This window comes from Ranitomeya variabilis, chromosome 5, assembly GCF_051348905.1.
Source record: "Ranitomeya variabilis isolate aRanVar5 chromosome 5, aRanVar5.hap1, whole genome shotgun sequence".
NCBI lineage: Eukaryota > Metazoa > Chordata > Amphibia > Anura > Dendrobatidae > Ranitomeya > Ranitomeya variabilis.
In genome coordinates, this window is record NC_135236.1 from 77,824,754 (window position 1) to 77,845,678 (window position 20,925).

The following is a 20,925-nucleotide window of genomic DNA, read 5'->3' on the forward strand; positions in this document are numbered from 1 at the left end:
CAATCAAGGTGAGCTCTGATCACTGCTGTTACAGGCAGACGCCGGCTGTGTATCACATCCGACATCTGCCTGGTATGGAGCAGGCTCAGCTCCTGAACACACTCCATACAAGCACACCCCTAAGGTGACAGCTATGACAAGGTTAGAAAATTTCACTTGTCTGTTCCTAAACATGGAAAGGCAAATGGAATTCCCTAACACATGAAAGAGCCCTTATAGATTTAGTAAATGTGCCCAAACATACAAATGTTTTTACACTCCAGAATGCACATCTTACAAAGATACATATAATTCCAAACACGCAGACAGGCACAAACACACAGACAGGCAAAAACACTCTAGTATACAGAATACATCACCTGAACCACCATTAGTACATGGTACATAAATTGTAGTGTCAACTCAACCCCATATACCTTTGTATCACATGAACCTATAACTCCCAGTATGTCCTTAACAATGGAGATACTGGGAGTTGTTGTCATCAGTCGTCAGTCTGCAGACCATACTGGAACCACAGAACTGATGAGACGCAGGCTGGATCACAAATAAACATTTACATCCAGGTATCTTACCTGTGACCTCATCTCTGCTTGGAGTCTTTCCCTTTCTTTTCGTCTCCATCTTGTCCAGACTCCATGATGACTCTTCTCATGCACAGCTGTTCTCTGTCGACCTCCATCTTCTCCAGTCTTCTGCAGCACATCCCCACACGACGCCCCTAAAAAGAGCAGAGTCATTACAATGCTCCTGAATAAAAATATCTGCCCTACGCGGAGACTACTAACTCTCACAATGCTCCCTGCGCTAAATATGACCCACACACTCTATAATTCTTATGGTACATGCCCTCTTCACTGAGCTTTCTCTTCTATACTGGGCCTCCTCTTCACACTGTCCTCTCACATGGTGTCCCTATACTGCCCAGTCTCTATACTGTGCCCCCTCACTACCACTCTACAGCATACTATTCCCTCCTTGCTGTGCCCTCACACTGTCCCATCTATATACCTCTCCCCACATTACCTAGTTCTGTGTCCCCTCACTCTTTTCTCCCCCATGCTGTCTCCTCTCACTCTCCATATTATCTCCTCATACATCTCCCTTCTGTTCCCGCACCCATTCCCCCTCCCCTCATTCACCACACTGTTTCTTCCCACATTCTCCGCATACTGTATCCTAAAATTTCTCCCCCTCATCTCTCCCCAATTAAAATATTTATTGCAAAACAATGGGGAGACAAAGAGTGCAATAGGGTCTTATCCACGTTACACAGAGGAGAATATATACCAAATTTGCTCACCTGGTTAGGATGAGATTAGAGCATATAGATAGCGGCTGCTGCAGATCCACAGGTCTTCGCCGACCAGATAAAATAATGTCTTCAAAGGGAGATTTGTAGTTAAAATTCTGCGCTGCCGCTGAGATGAATTTCAGGAGAGTATAGTTGATTCACAGTGGTTTTATTCAACGCGTTTCAGGAGTCTCATGCCCCCTTCATCAGGAAATACCACACCTGTGTGGTATTTCCTGATGAAGGGGGCATGAGACCCCTGAAACGTGTTGAATAAAACCACTGTGAATCAACTATACTCTCCTGAAATTCATCTCAGCGGCAGCGCAGAAATTTAACTACAAATCTCCCTTTGAAGACAATTAAAATATTTGGAAGAGCACAAAGACACACAAAGAAATACAGAAGCACATATACACACACAGGAAGACATGCATTAGTAGACACACAGAAATGGGGACACACACATATACACAGGGTCGGACTGGCCGGTTCTCCGGTGGGCCCAGGCACTGACACCTGCTGGCATATTGGCTAGCAGCTGCCTAAGGCCCCCTCTGCTCCATATTCACGCTTCCCCACGCACCCATGGGTGTAGAGAGGCATGAATACCTTTTCACTTTAATGGTGGGCAGCGTTAGCCGCAGGCTGAGGCTAACACTGCCCGCCGCTGCTGCTGAATGGGGGGCCCCGGAGGTGGGCCCCTGAAGGGTGGCGATCCTTGATTGCAATCCCTGCAGCTTGGGACCAGAGTGGAGCTGCAGGGATCCACGCCATCCTCCTTCCTGTCCGGCACTTCCTGTCTTAATCAGCACGGCTGGATGACGTCATCATTCAGCACGGCTGTTTCAGAGAGAAAGTTGCTGGGATGTGCTGCGGCTGCTGGGAATGTGCGGAGAGGTGAGTGGGTGCTGTGTGTGTGCCTGCGTGTGTGTGTCTGTGTATGTGTCTGTGTGTGTGCGTGTGTGCCTGCGTATGTGCGGCTATGTGTGTCTGTGCGTGTGTGCCTGCGTGTGTGCAGCTGTGTGTGTGTCTGTGTGTGCGTCCCTGCCTGCCTGCGTGTGTGTCCCTGTCTCCGTGTGTGCAGCTGTGTGTGTGGGGGGAGGCAATGATGATGATGGTGCTGGAGGCAATGATGATGGTGCTGGAGGCAATGATGATGGTGGTGTGGGCAATGATGATGGTGCTGGAGGCGATGATTGTGGTGGGGCAATGATGATGGTGCTGGAGGCAATGATGATGGTGCTGGAGGTAATGATGATGGTGGTGGGGGCAATGATGATGGTGCTGGAGGCGATGATGGTGGTGGGGGCAATGATGATGGTGCTGGAGGCAATGATGATGGTGCTGGAGGCAATGATGATGGTGGTGGGGGCAATGATGATGGTGGTGGGGGCAATGATGATGGTGGTGGGGGCAATGATGATGATGGTGCTGGAGGCAATGATGATGGTGGTGGGGGCAATGATGATGATGCTGGAGGCAATTATGATGGTGCTGGAGGCAATAATGATGGTGTTGGAGGCAATGATGATGGTGGTGGGGAAGCAATGATGGTGGTGGGGGAGGCAATGATTATGGTGGTAATGGGGGAGGCAGTGATGATGATGGTGGTGGGGAGGCAATGATGATGTGGTGGGGAAGAAAGCAATGATGATTGTGGTGTAAAGGACAAAGATGGTAGTGGTGGAAAGGACAATGGTGGTGGGGGAGGAGGCTATGATGGAGGTGGTAATGAGTACAATGGTGGAGGGGGAGAACAATGATGATCTGGAGGGGGCTGCAATATACCCTTTCAAGGGGGCTGCATTATACCCTATGAGGGGGCTACATTATAATTCTGTGGGGGGCTGCATTATTCTCTGAGGGGGCTAATTCATACTATATGAGGGGAGCTGCATTATGCACTATGAGGGGCTACAGTATATTCTATGGGGGGCTGCCTTATGAGGGGTTGGCATTATACTCTGAGGGGGCTACATTATATTCTATGGAGGGGCTGCATTATATTATATGTGAGGGCTGCATTATTCTCTCAGGTGGCTACATCATACTATATGAGGGGAGCTGCATTATGCCCTATGAGTGGGCTACAGTATACTCTAAGGGGGGCTGCCTTATGAGGGGGTTGCATTATACTCTGAGGGGCTACATTATATTCTGTGGAGGGGCTGCATTATGCCATATGAGGGAGATGCATTATATTCTATGGGGGGGGGCTGCATTATACCTTATGAGGGGGTTGCATTATATTTTGTGGGGTGCTGTATTATACCCTATGAGGGGGGCTGCATTATATTCCATGAGGGAGGCTACATTATATTCTATGAGGGAGCTGCATTATATTCTATCGGGGGCTGCATTATATTCTGTGGGAGGCTACATTATATTTTATGAGGGGGGCTACTTAATATTCTATGAGGGGGCTATCCCAACCCCTGCTACATAATTAAGATGTCTACTATCTTATATTATGCCCTGATATTAGCGTGTTTTACTACACAATTGATGGTCTTGAATTTATTTCTATGTAGCTACATAGTGGGCCTCAAGAATCATTTTGTCTGGTGAGCCCAAGGTGCTCCAGTCCGATGCTGCATATACACACAGGCAAGCGCACTTATGCATGCAAAAGTGCATACATAAACACGCAGACAGTCATGCTCATACACACAGAAATTCACGCTCAGACAAGCACAAACACACACACACACACATGTGAAGACACATAGACAGAAATGCACACAGACTAGACACATACAAGCACACGCAGGAAGACAGACACACACATGCAGACACTCAATGACATACACACACAGAAATGCATATGTAAAAACACAGACAAGTGCATGCAGACACAGACACACATATGTAGACATACGCGTGCACACACAGATATAGGCATACACAAACAAGTATATATACACACATATACCATGCATACATACATACATATACAGGCACACACATACAAGCATATATACACATACACGCATATACCATGCATACATATACAGGCATATACATACACTCATATACCATGTACACATGCAGGCATATGCATACAACTCATATATAACCATACACACATTCGGGGTGTTAGTACCCTACCTTGGCTTGTCTCCAGCCCAGCACAGTCTGTCAGGATTCTGAAGATTTTTTATTACCTTTTGTGCATTACTGCCCTTTTCCAAGATGGTGTCTTTGGTCTCATGTGCACTGTGTCTTCCTGCTATGAAACTCCACCCCAGCCTTCAGTCTGTGCTAGAGTATTCTGCCTTGCATCCAGCTCCTGACTCTGATGACTCCCTGGCTATATACCTGCTCCTGTGAACCTGTGTGGTGATCCTGCTACTCTGCTGTGAGTTCCTGCTGCATATACCAGTTTCCAGTAATCCTCCTTCATCTGCTGCTCGTGTTTACTTCCATCTGCATTTGCTGGACATGTAAGCTGTTGCTGCTCTGCAAAAACCTGAGACTATTACCCAGGCCTCCCTGGTTGAGCTAAGATATTATTTGAACTGCCTTATAAGCATATCTATCTGTGTTTGGACTAAAACAAGGACTTATTCGTGTCAAGTATCCTCAAGAATAATTGTGCTTCATAGACTTTCTGCGTGATTGCATTTTCCTCTGAAGTTTCCTATAGACTGCTAAGCTGCGTTTAATATTTACTCCAAGTGTTGTGGACTTGAGTTTCTCTCTGCACCTGTTTGAATCACCGTGTGATAATATAGACTTTACCACTTATAAAACTGTGTCCTGTAGTTATCTTGTTCCATGCAAAGAGTGTCCTGAGTTATCCCCTATAATCATTACAGGATAGTCTAGCCACAAAATAGGAGACTGCTGGAACAATGACTGCAGAGAGCAGATTAGAGCAGGTGTTTTCCATAATTAGATCACTGCAGAAAGATGTGGAAGGTCTGAAAAATAAGTTTGGAAGCTTTGAACACAATCAACAAGTGTTTGGCAAGACTTTGCAGGACTTAAGCACCCGCATGGCAGCCCAGGAAAACAAACTTGCTGGCATAGAGTCCCAGTATGGATGGGCTTTTCAGGACATAAGCACGCAAATAGCTGCACACGCTACTTTACCCTCTGGGCAACCGCCACCAGCTAGCCCACCTAAGTTTCCCCCATTCAGATTTAATGGTGATCGCGACAAATTTCGTGGCTTTGTGAATCAATGTATGCTATATTTTGATGTGCATGCTGACCATTTTCCTAATGATAGATCCAAAGTATTGTGTGTAATAATGCTGCTGACCGCATGAGCACTCGCCTGGGCAAATCCGATGATTGAGTCTCGTGACCCACGGTTAAATAACTTGGATGATTTCTTGGCCACTATGGCATTAATGTTTGATGACCCTAATCGCCGTGCAACCGCTGAATCTGCTTTATTGTCTTTACGCCAGGCTAAACGTTCTGTTATTGAGTATGCTACTGAATTCAGGAGATTAGCGGTAGATACCAATTGGGACAGTTATGCACAATTGCCTATTTGAAAAGGGGTATGTCTAGTATTGTAAAAGATGAACTAGCTCACTCTGAGTCACCACAAGAGATAGAGACCTTTATACAGCATTGTGTGCGCATAGACATTCGCCTTACTGAGCGAAGGCAGGAGAAGTTTGCTGCTTATAACCGTATTTCTAACTTTTCCCTTCCTTCCAAAGAGCCTGCAGGTAAAACATCTCGGGAGGAGGCGGTGCCCATGCAAATTGATTCCGTTCAGAGGCGCGAGATCAATGAGCGCCTTCGTGAAAGTCTATATTTCTACTGCGGCCAGTCTGACCACTTCTTGATCAATTGTCCTAAGTGTCCTAGATGGCCTAACAAGGTGCTAGCAGCAGTAGTGGAGTATGACATCTCTGAATGTAGCCTGCCTTTAAACGCTGTATTCCATTCACTTTCTATGACTTCACCCCCAAGGAGCTTAAGGAAAAGAACTCTCACTGTTCTCTCCCTATTAAGATCCTGTGTTCAGGACAGTGGATTTCCAGTGCAGCTATGATTGACTCAGGTGGCAATTTCATGGATATCGCATTTGCCAAGGAACATGTTATTGAAATTCAGCAAAGAGCCTCTCCAATTACCATAGAAACAGTGGATGGGTCACCTTTAATCTCTGGGCCTGTGGATCAGGAGACCGTACCCCTTGAAATTGTGTTGGAGTCTAATCATCAGGAGCAACTTTCTTTCTTGCTAATTTCTTCTCCTCATTTTTCTGTGATTTTAGGCATTCATTGGTTGCGTTCTCAGAACCCAATTATCAACTGGGAGACCAAGGAGAATATCTTTCCAACAAGGAGCAACTCAGCGTTAACAGAAGCTGTCCCTGAGTCCACGGCTATGGAACCACATGTACAGGTATTTTCTTTACCTCCAGCATATAAAGAGTTCTCTGACATCTGTGACAAGAAGAATGCAGATCAGCTTCCTCCACACAGGCATCATGACTGTCCCATTGAGCTGCTTCCTGGGGCAGCTATTCCTTTTGGTAACGTATACCCTTTGGCGGCACCTGAACTTCAAGCCTTAACCCCTTCCCGACCCATGACGCCTATGTGGCGTCATGGAATGATCGCATCCCTGCAGATCGGGTGAAAGGGTTAACTCCTATTTTACCCGATCTGCAGGGAGAGGGGGAGTTGTACTTCAGCCTAGGGGGGGTGGCTTTGCCCCCACGTGGCTACGATCGCTCTGATTGGCTGTTGAAAGTGCAACAGCCAATCAGAGCAATTTGCAATATTTCACCTATGAAAATGGTGAAATATTGCAATCCAGCCATGGCCGATGCTGCAATAGCATCTGCCATGGCTGGAAATCATGTTCTGGCCCCCCCCACCGCCCCCGATCTCCTCCCCAGTCCTCCGTTCTGTCCGGTACCCCCCTCCGTCCCCCTGTTCGCTCCCCCGTGCTCCTGTCCGCTCCCCCGTGCTCCTGTCCGCTCCCCCCGTCCTCCGATCCCCCCCCTGTGCTCCGATCCACCCCCCCACCACCCCCTCATACTTACCGAGCCTCCCGAAGTCGGTCCGTCTTCTCCCTGGGCGCCGCCATCTTCCAAGATGGCGGGCGCATGCTCAGTGCGCCCGCCGAATCTGCCGGCTGGCAGATTCGTTACAAGTACATTTTGATCGCTGTGGTAGGTTCTATCACAGCGATCAAAATAAAAAAATAATAAATAAACCCCCCCCTTTATCACCCCCATAGGTAGGGACAATAATAAAATAAAGAAAATATTTTTTTTTCTTTTTCCACTAGGGTTAGGGTTAGAACTAGGGTTAGAACTAGGGGTAGGGTTAGGGTTAGTGTTAGGGTTAGGGGTAGGGTTAGGGGTAGGGTTAGGGTTATGGCATGTGCACACACTGCGGATTGGCCGCGGATCCGCAGCGGATTGGCCGCGGATCCGCAGCGGATTGGCCGCGGATCCGCAGCGGATTGGCCGCTGCGAATTCATAGCAGTTTTACATCAGGTTTACAGTACCATGTACACCTATGGAAAACCAAATCCGCTGTGCCCATGGTGCGGAAAATTCCGTGCAGAAACGCTGCGTTGTATTTTCCGCAGCATGTCAATTCTTTGTGCAGATTCCGCAGCGTTTTACACCTGTTCCTCAATAGGAATCCGCAGGTGAAATCCGCACAAAAAAAACACTGAAAACGCAGTGCCTTTTACCTGCAGATTTTTCAAAAATCGTGCGGAAAAATCTCACACGAATCCGCAACGTGGGCACATAGCCTTAGGGTTAGGGTTGGAATTAGAGTTAGGGTTGGAATTAGGTCTAGGGTTAGAAATAAGGTTAAGATTAGGCTTGTGGTTAGGGTTACGGATAGGGTTAGGGGTGTGTTGGGGTTACAGTTGTGGTTAGGGTTGGGATTAGGGTTAGGGTTGGGATTAGGGTTAGGATTAGGATTGGAATTAGGGTTACGGGTGTGTTGGGGTTAGGGTTGTGGTTAGGGGTGTGTTGGGGTTAGGGTTGTGATTAGGGTTATGGCTACAGTTGGGATTAGGATTAGGGGTGTGTTGGGGTTAGTGTTGAAGTTAGAATTGAGGGGTTTCCACTGTTTAGGCACATCAGGGGTCTCCAAACGCAACATGGCGCCACCATTGATTCCAGCCAATCTTGCGTTCAAAAAGTCAAATGGTGCTCCCTCCCTTCCAAGCCCCGACGTGCGCCCAAACAGTGGTTTACCCCCACATTTGGGGTACCAGCGTACTCAGGACAAACTGGGCAACAACTGTTGGGGTCCAATTTCTCCTGATACCCTTGCAAAAATAAAAAATTACTTGCTAAAACATAATTTTTGAGGAAAGAACAATTATTTTTTATTTTCATGGTTCTGCGTTATAAACTTCTGTGAAGCACTTGGGGGTTGAACGTGCTCACCACACATCTAGATAAGTTCCTTGGGGGGTCTAGTTTCCAAAATGGGGTCACTTGTGGGGTGTTTCTACTGTTTAGGCACATCAGGGGCTCTGCAAATGCAATGTGACGCCCGCAGACCATTCCATCAAAGTCTGCATTTCAAATGTCACTACTTCCCTTCCAAGCCCTGTCGTGTGCCCAAACAGTGGTTTACCCCCACATATGGGGTATCAGCGTACTCACAACAAACTGGGCAACAAATATTGGGGTCCAATTTCTCCTGTTACCCTTGTGAAAATAAAAAATTGCTTGCTAAAACATCTTTTCTGAGGAAAGAAAAATGATTTTTTATTTTCACGGCTCTGCATTGTAAACGTCTGTGAAGCACTTGGGGGTTGAACGTGCTCACCACACATCTAGATAAGTTCCTTGGGGGGTCTAGTTTCCAAAATGGGGTCACTTGTGGGGGGTTTCTACTGTTTAGGCATATCAGGGGCTCTGCAAACATAACATGATGCCCGCAGACCATTCCATCAAAGTCTGCATTTCAAAACGTCACTACTTCCCTTCCGAGCCCCGGCATGTGCCCAAACAGTGCTTTACCCCCACATATGGGGTATCAGCGTACTCAGGAGAAACTGGACAACAACTTTTGGGGTCCAATTTCTCCTGTTACTCTTGCAAAAATAAAAAATTCTGGGCTAAAAAAATGTTTTTGAGGAAAGGAAACACATTTATTAATTTCACGGCTCTGCGTTATAAACTTCTGTGAAGCACTTGGGGGTTCAAAGTGCTCACCACACATCTATATAAGTTCCCTGGGGGTCTAGTTTCCAAAATGGAGTCACTTGTGGGGAGTTCCTACTGTTTAAGCACATCAGGGGCTCTGCAAACGCAACCTGACGCCCGCAGAGCATTCCATCAAAGTCTGCATTTTAAAACGTCACTACTTCCCTTCCAAACCCCGACGTGTGCCAAAACAGTGGTTTACCCCCACATATGGGGTATCAGCGTACTCAGGAGAAACTGGACAACAACTTTTGGGGTCCAATTTCTCCTGTTACCCTTGGGAAAACAAAAAAATGTGGGCTAAAAAATCATTTTTGAGAAAAGAAAAATTATTTTTTATTTTCATGGCTCTGCGTTATAAACTTCTGTGAAGCACTTGGGGGTTCAAAGTGCTCACCACACATCTAGATTAGTTCCTTCGGAGGTCTAGTTTCCAAAATGGGGTCACTTGTGCGGGAGCTCCAATGTTTAGGCACACAGGGGCTCTCCAAACGCGACATGGTGTCCGCTAATGATTGGAGCTAATTTTCCATTCAAAAAGCCAAATGGCGTGCCTTCCCTTCCGAGCCCTGCGGTGCGCCCAAACAGTGGTTTACCCCCACATATGGGGTATCATTGTACTCAGGACAAACTGGACAACAACATTTGGGGTCCAATTTCTCCTATTACCCTTGGGAAAATAAAAAATTCTGGGCTAAAAATCATTTTTGAGGAAAGAGAAATTATTTTTTATTTTCACGGCTCTGCGTTATAAACTTCTGTAAAGCACCTGGGGGTTATAAGTGCTCACTATGCATCTAGATAAGTTCCTTGGGGGGTCTAGTTTCCAAAATGGGGTCACTTGTAGGGGAGCTCCAATGTTTAGGCACACAGGGGCTCTCCAAACGCGACATGGTGTCCGCTAATGATTGGAGCTAATTTTCCATTCAAAAAGTCAAATGGCACGCCTCCCCTTCCGAGCCTTGCCGTGCACCCAAACAGTGGTTTACCCCCACATATGAGGTATCGGCGTACTCAGGAGAAATTGCCCAACAAATTTTAGGATCCATTTTATCCTGTTGCCCATGTGAAAATGAAAAAATTGAGGCTAAAAGAAATTTTGTGTGAAAAAAAAGTACTTTTTCATTTTTACGGATCAATTTGTGAAGCACCTGAGAGTTTAAAGTGCTCACTATGCTTCTAGATAAGTTCCTTGGGGGGTCTAGTTTCCAAAATGGGGTCACTTGTGGGGGAGCTCCAATGTTTAGGCACACAGGGGCTCTCCAAACGTGACATGGTGTCTGCTAGCGATGGAGATAATTTTTCATTGAAAAAGTCAAATGGCGCTCCTTCCCTTCCGAGCCCTGCCGTGCGCCCAAACAGTGGTTTACCCCCACATATGAGGTATCAGCGTACTCAGGACAAATTGGACAACAAAGTTCGTGGTCCAGTTTCTCCTTTTACCCTTGGGAAAATAAAAAAAATTTCGCTAAAAGATCATTTTTGTGACTAAAAAGTTAAATGTTCATTTTTTACTTCCATGTTGCTTCTGCTGCTGTGAAACACCTGAAGGGTTAATAAACTTCTTGAATGTGGTTTTGAGCACCTTGAGGGGTGCAGTTTTTAGAATGGTGTCACTTTGGGGTATTTTCAGCCATATAGAACCCTCAAACTGACTTCAAATGTGAGGTGGTCCCTAAAAAAAATGGTTTTGTAAATTTTGTTGTAAAAATGAGAAATCACTGGTCAAATTTTAACCCTTATAACTTCCTAGCAAAAAAAAAATTTGTTTCCAAAATTGTGCTGATGTAAAGTAGACATGTGGGAAATGTTATTTATTAACTATTTTGTGTCACATAACTCTCTAGTTTAACAGAATAAAAATTCAAAATGTGAAAATTGCGAAATTTTTTTTTTTCACAAATAAACTCAGAAATTATCGACCTAAATTTACCACTAACATGAAGCCCAATATGTCACGAAAAAACAATCTCAGAATCGCTAGGATCCGTTGAAGCGTTCCTGAGTTATTACCTCATAAAGGGACACTGGTCAGAATTGCAAAAAACGGCAAGGTCATGAAGGGGTTAAAGGAGTATATTGAAGAAAATCTGGCCAAAGGCTTCATACGTCCTTCTTCCTCACCAGCAGGGGCACCTATATTTTTTGTAAAAAATAAGGATGGGACCCTGAGACCCTGTGTTGACTATCGGGAACTCAATAAGGTAACCGTACGAAACCGTTACCCTTTGCCTCTGATTCCCAAATTACTGGAAAGAGTCCGCCATGCTAAGGTGTTCTCTAAACTGGATCTTCGTGGGGCTTATAATTTGGTGCGTATTCGTCCAGGGGATGAGTGGAAGACAGCATTCAGATGCCGGTATGGACACTTTGAATATCTTGTGATGCCCTTCGGGCTTTGTAACGCCCCTGCAACGTTTCAACACCTTGCTAATGACATTTTCAGAGATTTGTTGGACCAGTTTGTGGTGATCTATTTGGACGATATACTAATCTTTTCTGACTCTTTACAGGAACATGAAGAACATGTCAAAACTGTTTTAAGACGTCTGAAAGAGAACCATCTGTATATTAAGCCGGAGAAATGCGAGTTCCATCGTTCTGAAATACAGTTCTTAGGTTATATCATCTCTCCCCAGGGGCTGAACATGGAATCTGGTAAGATTCAGGCTATCCTTGACTGACCGGTAGACAAGAACGTTAAGGAGGTCCAACGTTTTATTGGTTTTGCAAATTTCTACAGACCCTTCATTCGAAATTTTTCTGATATTGTCCGTCCCATTACTTCCTTCACAAAGAAGGAAAAGCCCTTTAAGTGGTCATCACAGGCTCAAGAAGCTTTTGATCGGCTTAAGATCTGTTTCACATCAGCACCGCTGTTGATACACCCAGATTCAACACTTTCTTTCATTGTCGAGGTGGATGCTTCTGATAATGCTTTGGGGGCTATTCTCTCCCAAAGAACTGGAGAGAAGGGTCTGCTACATCCTTGTGCTTTCTTTTCCCATAGACTAACCTCAGCAGAGAAGAATTACGACATAAGAGACAAGGAATTGCTGGCTATTATTGCGGCTTTCAAAGAATGGAGGCATCATCTGCAAGGAGCTGCACAACAGATCATAGTGCTTTCTGACCATCGCAATTTAGAGTTCCTTAGATCTGCTAGATGTCTTTCTCCTCGTCAGGCTTGTTGGAACTTATTTTTAAATCAATTTAACTTTGTTATCTCGTACCGTCCAGGTTCTCGTAATGGGAAGGCTGATGCTTTATCCCAAATCCATGCTGCGGATTCCGTACCTAGAGCCCCATCCAAGACCATTCTATCTGATGCCAATTTCATCAGAGTTATCCACGATCAGGACTTGTGGACAGAGTGCAGGGAGGCCTAAGACGGTGATGTATTTCTGGCCAACCCACCTGTGGATATTAATCTTGTCTTTAAGGGTGGCATGTGGTTCAGAGATCGACGTATCTACATCCCTGAGGTCATCCGTCTGCAGATCCTCAAGTTGGTACATGGCTCCAAGTTGGCTGGTCACAGGGGTGTACAGAAGACACAAGAGTTCCTGAGCTGATTCTTCTGGTAGCCAACTTGCCTGAAGGATACCAAGGACTATGTTCTCTCTTGCGAGGTATTTGCTCGTTACAAGACTCCTCATGTGGCACCTACGAGTCTTCTACAACCATTACCTGTTCTGTCCCGCCCTTGGGGGTCTATATCAATGGACTTTATTGTGGAGCTGCCTACACCGGGGGGCATGAATACAATCATGGTGGTAGTTGATCGCCTGACTAAAGCTGCTCATTTTGTTCCATGCACCGGCCTCCCCTCAGCTAAAGATACAGTGAACTTGGTTATACAGAATGTCTTTCGGTTGCATGGGGTTCCGGATGAGATCATCTCTGACCGTGGAGTACAGTTCACTTCAAGATTCTGGAAGGGGTTTTGATCTGCACTCAATATTAATGTCTGTCTCTCTTCCGCTTATCATCCCCAGACAAATGGTCAGACTGAGCGTACCAACCAGACGCTGGAACAATATCTAAGATGCTATGTCAGCCATCTCCAGGATGATTGGTTGGAGTTGCTGCCGTTAGCCGAATTTTCATATAACAATTCTCAGAGCGCCTCCACTAAATTTACACCTTTCTTTGCCAATCTGGGTTATCATCCGTATACCTTACCTAGGTGTTATGATCCTTAGTGGCTGAGGATCACAAATAGACCAGCAAGTGAATAAACTTAGGACAAGCTCTAGGGAGATGGTAACTGGACTGATCGCAAATCTGAACCTATCCAACACAACTAGAGGTAGCCGGTGAACGTGCCTAAAAAATTCCTAGACGTCTCGAGCCAGCCTGAGGAACTAGCTACCCCTAAAGAGAAAGAAAGACCTCGCTTGCCTCCAGAGAAATAATCCCCAAAGATATAGAAGCCCCCAACAAATATTAACGGTGAAGTAAGAAGAAGGCACATACATAGGGATGAAATCAGATTCAGCAAAAGAGGCCCACTAGTACTAGAAAGCAGAAAATAGAGCAGGGGTCTATGCGATCAATAAAAAACCCTTACAAAATATCCATCCTGAGATTTCAAGAACCCACACACCAACTAACGGTGTGTGGGGAGAAACTCAGTCCACTAGAGCAACCAGCAAGCGAGGGAATCACATTTTAGCAAGCTGGACAAGAAAACATGATAAACACTGCTGATCAAAAAATGAGCAAACAAAACTTAGCTTGTCCTGGATGGACTGGGAGCAAGGTAGTCAGAAGGAATCTGAGTAGCACTGATTACATCGACAGCCGGCAACAAGTGGAAGTGAAACAGAGCTATATAGGAACCTCCCAGAGGATAACGAACCAGCTGATAGCCAGAGACCAGCAGGATAACAAACAAAGCCACCAGGGGGAGCCCAAAGCAAAAGTCACACCATACCACCAGTGACCACAAGAGGGAGCCTGAAAACAGAGTTCACAACAGTACCCCCCCCCTTGAGGAGGGGTCACCGAACCCTCATGAAAACCCCCAGGGCGATCAGGATGAGCCACATGGAAGGCACGAACCAAATCGGCCGCATGAACATCAGAGGCGACAACCCAAGAATTATCCTCCTGACCATAGCCCTTCCACTTAACCAAATACTGGAGCCTCCGTCTAGAAATACGAGAATCCAAGATCTTCTCCACCACGTATTCCAATTCTCCCTCAACCAGCAGCGGGGCAGGAGGCTCAACCGGAGGAACCACAGGCACCACATACCTCCGTAACAACGAGCGATGGAACACATTATGAATAGCAAATGATGCCGGGAGGTCCAGACGAAATGACACAGGGCCAAGGACTTCCAGAATCTTATAAGGACCGATAAACCGAGGCTTGAACTTAGGAGAGGAGACCTTCATAGGAACGAAGCGAGAAGACAACCACACCAAGTCCCCAACGCGAAGTCGGGGACCCACACAGCGACGGCGGTTGGCAAAGAGCTGAGCCTTCTCTTGTGACAGCTTCAAATTGTCCACCACATGATTCCAAATCCGATGCAACCTATCAACCACAACATCCACTCCAGGACAGTCAGAAGGCTCCACCTGACCCAAAGAAAAACGAGGATGAAACCCCGAATTACAAAAAAAAGGAGAAACCAAAGTAGCAGAACTAGCCCGATTATTAAGGGCAAACTCGGCCAACGGCAAAAAAGTAACCCAGTCGTCCTGATCAGCAGAAACAAAACATCTTAAATAAGTCTCCAAGGTCTGATTAGTTCGCTCGGTTTGGCCATTCGTCTGAGGATGGAAGGCCGACGAAAAAGACAAATCAATGCCCAACTTAGCACAAAAGGTCCGCAAAAATCTAGACACAAACTGGGATCCTCTGTCAGAAACAATGTTCTCAGGAATCCCGTGCAAACGAACCACATTTTGAAAAAACAGTGGAACCAACTCGGAGGAGGAAGGCAACTTAGGCAAGGGCACCAAATGGACCATCTTAGAAAAATGATCACACACCACCCAGATGACAGACATTCTCTGAGAGACAGGGAGATCTGAAATAAAATCCATGGAAATGTGCGTCCAAGGCCTCTTCGGGACAGGCAAAGGTAACAGCAAACCACTGGCACGAGAACAGCAAGGCTTAGCCCGAGCACAAATTCCACAAGACTGCACAAAGGAACGCACATCCCGCGACAAGGAAGGCCACCAAAAAGACCTGGCCACCAAGTCTCTGGTACCAAATATTCCAGGATGGCCCGCCAACACCGAAGAATGAACCTCGGAGATGACTCTGTTGGTCCATCTATCCGGGACAAACAGTCTCTCCGGTGGACAGCGGTCAGGTCTATCCGCCTGAAACTCTTGCAGCACACGTCGCAAGTCTGGGGAGATGGCAGACAAAATCACCCCTTCTCTAAGGATACCAGCCGGCTCTGAATCTCCAGGAGAGTCAGGCACAAAACTCCTAGAAAGAGCATCAGCCTTCACATTCTTCGAACCAGGCAGGTACGAGACCATGAAATCAAAACGAGAGAAAAACAACGACCAACGAGCCTGTCTGGGATTCAGCCGCTTGGCCGACTCGAGATAAATCAAATTCTTGTGATCAGTCAAGACCACCACACGATGCTTAGCTCCCTTGAGCCAATGTCGCCACTCCTCAAATGCCCACTTCATAGCCAACAGCTCCCGATTACCGACATCATAATTCCGCTCGGCAGGCGAAAACTTTCTTGAAAAGAAAGCACATGGCTTCATCACAGAGCCATCGGAGCTTCTCTGCGACAAAACAGCCCCCGCTCCAATCTCGGAAGCATCAACCTCCACCTGGAAGGGAAGTGAGACATCTGGCTGACATAAGACCGGAGCCGAAGAAAACCGACGCTTCAGCTCCCGAAAGGCCTCCACAGCCGCAGAAGACCAATTAGTCACATCAGAACCTTTCTTGGTCAAATCCGTCAAAGGCTTAACAACACCAGAAAAATTAGCTATGAAGCGACGGTAAAAATTAGCAAAACCCAAGAACTTCTGAAGACTCTTAACAGATGTAGGCTGCGTCCAGTCATGAATAGCCTGAACCTTGACTGGGTCCATCTCAATAGTAGAAGGAGAAAAAATGAAACCCAAAAAAGAAATCTTCTGGACTCCAAAAAGACATTTTGAGCCCTTCACAAATAAAGCATTGTCACGCAGGACCTGAAAGACCATCCTGACCTGCTTAACATGAGACTCCCAATCATCCGAAAAAACCAGAATATCATCCAGATACACAATCATAAACTTATCCAGATATTCACGGAAGATGTCGTGCATAAAGGATTGAAAGACTGAAGGAGCATTAGAAAGTCCAAAAGGCATCACCAAGTACTCAAAATGGCCTTCAGGCGTATTAAATGCAGTTTTCCATTCATCACCCTGTTTTATACGCACAAGGTTATACGCACCACGAAGATCTATCTTGGTGAACCAACTAGACCCCCTAATGCGAGCAAACAAATCAGTTAACAATGGCAAAGGATACTGAAATTTGACCGTGATTTTATTCAAAAGGCGATAATCAATACAAGGTCTCAGGGAACCATCCTTCTTAGCCACAAAAAAGAATCCTGCACCAAGAGGGGATGAGGACGGGCAAATATGTCCCTTCTCCAAAGACTCCTTTATATAACTCCGCATGGCAGCATGCTCCGGCACAGATAAATTGAAAAGTCGTCCCTTAGGAAACTTACTACCAGGAATCAAATCTATAGCACAATCACAGTCCCTATGAGGAGGTAGAGAATTGAGTTTGGGCTCCTCAAATACATCCTGGTAGTCTGACAAAAACGTAGGGACTTCAGAAGGAGTGGACGAAGCAATTGACACCACAGGAGCGTCACCATGAATTCCCTGACAACCCCAACTTGACACAGACATAGCTTTCCAATCCAGGACTGGATTATGAGTCTGCAACCATGGTAGACCCAACACGACAACATCATGCAAATTATGCAGTACAAGAAAGCGAATCACCTCCTGATGAACAGGAGTTATGCACATGGTCACTTGTGTCCAGTACTGAGGTCTATTCGTAGCCAATGGTGTAGAATCAATTCCCCTTAGTGGAATAGGGAATTTTAAAGGCTCCAAATCAAAACCACAGCGCCTGGCAAATGACCAATCCATCAGACTCAGGGCAGCACCTGAATCTACAAAAGCATTAACCGGGTAAGATGACAGGGAACAAATCAGGGTAACAGACAAAATAAACTTAGGCTGTAAAGTACCAATGGTGACAGATTTATCAACCTTTTTTTTGCGCTTAGAGCATGCTGAGATAACATGAGCTGAGTCACCACAGTAAAAGCACAACCCATTTTGCCGTCTATAATTTTGCCATTCACTTCTGGTCAGAATTCTGTCACATTGCATAGATTCAGGTGTCTGTTCAGAAGACACTGCCAAATGGTGCACAGGTTTGCGCTCCTGCAAACGCCGATCAATCTGAATGGCCAGAGTCATTGACTCATTCAGACCTGCAGGCGTAGGGAACCCCACCATGACATTCTTAATGGCTTCAGAAAGACCTTCTCTGAAATTTGCAGCCAGGGCACACTCATTCCACTGAGTAAGCGCCGACCATTTCCGAAATTTCTGGCAGTACACCTCTGCTTCATCTTGCCCCTGCGAGAGGGCCAATAACGCTTTTTCAGCCTGGTTCTCAAGATTAGGTTCCTCATAGAGCAATCCAAGGGCCAGAAAAAATGCATCTACACTAAGCAATGCAGGATCCCCTGGCACCAATGCGAAGGCCCAATCTTGAGGGTCACCACGCAAAAAGGAAATGATAATCTTAACTTGCTGAACGGCATCACCAGAGGAACGAGGTTTCAAAGAAAGAAACAACTTACAATTGTTCTTAAAATTCAGGAACCTAGATCTATCTCCAGAAAACAACTCCGGAATAGGTATTCTAGGCTCTGACATAGGACTGTGAACAACAAAATCCTGAATACTTTGAACCCTAGCAGCAAGATGATCCAGACTGGAAGCCAAGCTCTGGACATCCATTTCAGCAGCTGAACTCAGAGCCACACCAAGATTAAGAGGAGGAGAGAAGCTAGCCACAGCAGCTAGACACACGGCAACAAAAAAAAAAAAAAATTCTCAAGGCTTCTTTTCTCCTGCTTCTGCCATGCAATTAACACTTTGTGGCCGGCTGTACTGTTATGATCCTTAGTGGCTGAGGATCACAAATAGACCAGCAAGTGAATAAAATTAGGACAAGCTCTAGGGAGATGGTAACTGGACTGATCGCAAATCTGAACCTATCCAACACAACTAGAGGTAGCCGGTGAACGTGCCTAAAAAATTCCTAGACGTCTCGAGCCAGCCTGAGGAACTAGCTACCCCTAAAGAGAAAGAAAGACCTCGCTTGCCTCCAGAGAAATAATCCCCAAAGATATAGAAGCCCCCAACAAATATTAACGGTGAAGTAAGAAGAAGGCACATACATAGGGATGAAATCAGATTCAGCAAAAGAGGCCCACTAGTACTAGAAAGCAGAAAATAGAGCAGGGGTCTATGCGATCAATAAAAAACCCTTACAAAATATCCATCCTGAGATTTCAAGAACCCACACACCAACTAACGGTGTGTGGGGAGAAACTCAGTCCACTAGAGCAACCAGCAAGCGAGGGAATCACATTTTAGCAAGCTGGACAAGAAAACATGATAAACACTGCTGATCAAAAAATGAGCAAACAAAACTTAGCTTGTCCTGGATGGACTGGGAGCAAGGTAGTCAGAAGGAATCTGAGTAGCACTGATTACATCGACAGCCGGCAACAAGTGGAAGTGAAACAGAGCTATATAGGAACCTCCCAGAGGATAACGAACCAGCTGATAGCCAGAGACCAGCAGGATAACAAACAAAGCCACCAGGGGGAGCCCAAAGCAAAAGTCACACCATACCACCAGTGACCACAAGAGGGAGCCTGAAAACAGAGTTCACAACACCTAGGTCTCCAATTAATTCTCCAGTTCCGGCAGTGGAGGAAAGGCTGACTGCGATGGGGCAAAATCTGGAGGGTCTGAAGGAATCCCTGACCACAGCTCAAAAACGTTATAAGAGATCGGCTGATAGATTCCGTAAACCTGCGCCCATGTTCAAGGTAGGAGATTCCATGTGGTTAGCAACTAAGAATCTGAAGTTAAATGTTCCTTCACAAAAAACTTGGACAGAAATTCATTGGCCCTTTCAAGATCAATGGTATTGTGAGCTCTGTGGCCTGCCGGCTGAAGCTGCCTAGGACTATGACGGTGCATCCAGTTTTTCATGTATCTTTACTATCTCCTAATACCTTCCAGGGATGTGCTGTGCCACCTCTGCAGCCTGTGGTGATTGATGGGCAAGAAGAATTTGTGGTGGAGGAAATTGTTGATTCCAGGATTCGCAGGAATCGGCTCCAATATCTGATAAGATGGCAGGGATATCCCCCTGAGGAAGACTCTTGGGAACCTGTGGAAAACATCAATGCCCAACAGAAGATTTCTCGTTTTCATCACAGATTCCCTGAGAAACCAGGTCCAGGATCATCCTGAGGCCGCTTCTAAGGAGGGAGTAATGTCAGGACTCTGAAGTTTTTTTATTACCTTTTGTGCGTTACTGCCCTTTTCCAAGATGGTGTCTTTGGTCTCATGTGCACTGTGTCTTCCTGCTATAAAACTCCACCCCAGCCTTCAGTCTGTGCTAGAGTATTCTGCCTTGCATCCAGCTCCTGACTCTGATGACTCCCTGGCTATATACCTGCTCCTGTGAACCTGTGTGGTGATCCTGCTACTCTGCTCTGACTTCCTGCTGCATATACCAGTTTCCAGTAATCCTCCTTCATCTGCTGCTCGTGTTTACTTCCATCTGCATTTGCTGGACATGTAAGCTGTTGCTGCTCTGCAAAAACCTGAGATTATTACCCAGGCCTCCCTGGTTGAGCTAAGATATTATTTGAACTGCCTTATAAGCATATCTATCTGTGTTTGGACTAAAACAAGGACTTATTCGTGTCAAGTATCCTCAAGAATAATTGTGCTTCATAGACTTTCTGCGTGATTGAATTTTCCTCTGAAGTTTCCTATAGACTGCTAAGCTTCGTTTAATATTTACTCCAAGTGTTGTGGACTTGAGTTTCTCTCTGCACCTGTTTGAATCACCGTGTGATAATATAGACTTTACCACTTATAAAACTGTGTCCTGTAGTTGTCTTGTTCCATGCAAAGAGTCTCCTGAGTTATCCCCTATAATTATTACACAGTCATTATTGAAGCACTGCACTCCTATACCAGAAGCAGCAGTGCAGGTCGTGTAAAATGATGTCACTTTAAGCAGACGCGGTTGTGGCCGAGTCTGCTAGCTGTGAGACTGCTGGTTGTGCGACCCCTGCTGCTCTCCTGCCTCCTGGCCCAGCTCTCCACTGTCTGCGCGTCACGGCCATT

The 20,925-nt window shown here is 46.0% G+C and overlaps 1 protein-coding gene across 1 annotated transcript in view; it reads right to left on the bottom strand.

The window, feature by feature from the left end:
• Nucleotides 1-583: 583 nt before the first annotated feature.
• The window catches only part of LOC143774864 (uncharacterized), an 83,038-nt gene continuing 62,696 nt past the window's right edge, over nt 584-20,925 (bottom strand). The window contains exon 7 of the mRNA XM_077262634.1: nt 584-721. Within this exon, the coding sequence (XP_077118749.1) occupies nt 584-721 (138 nt within the window). The remainder of the gene's footprint in view (nt 722-20,925) is intronic.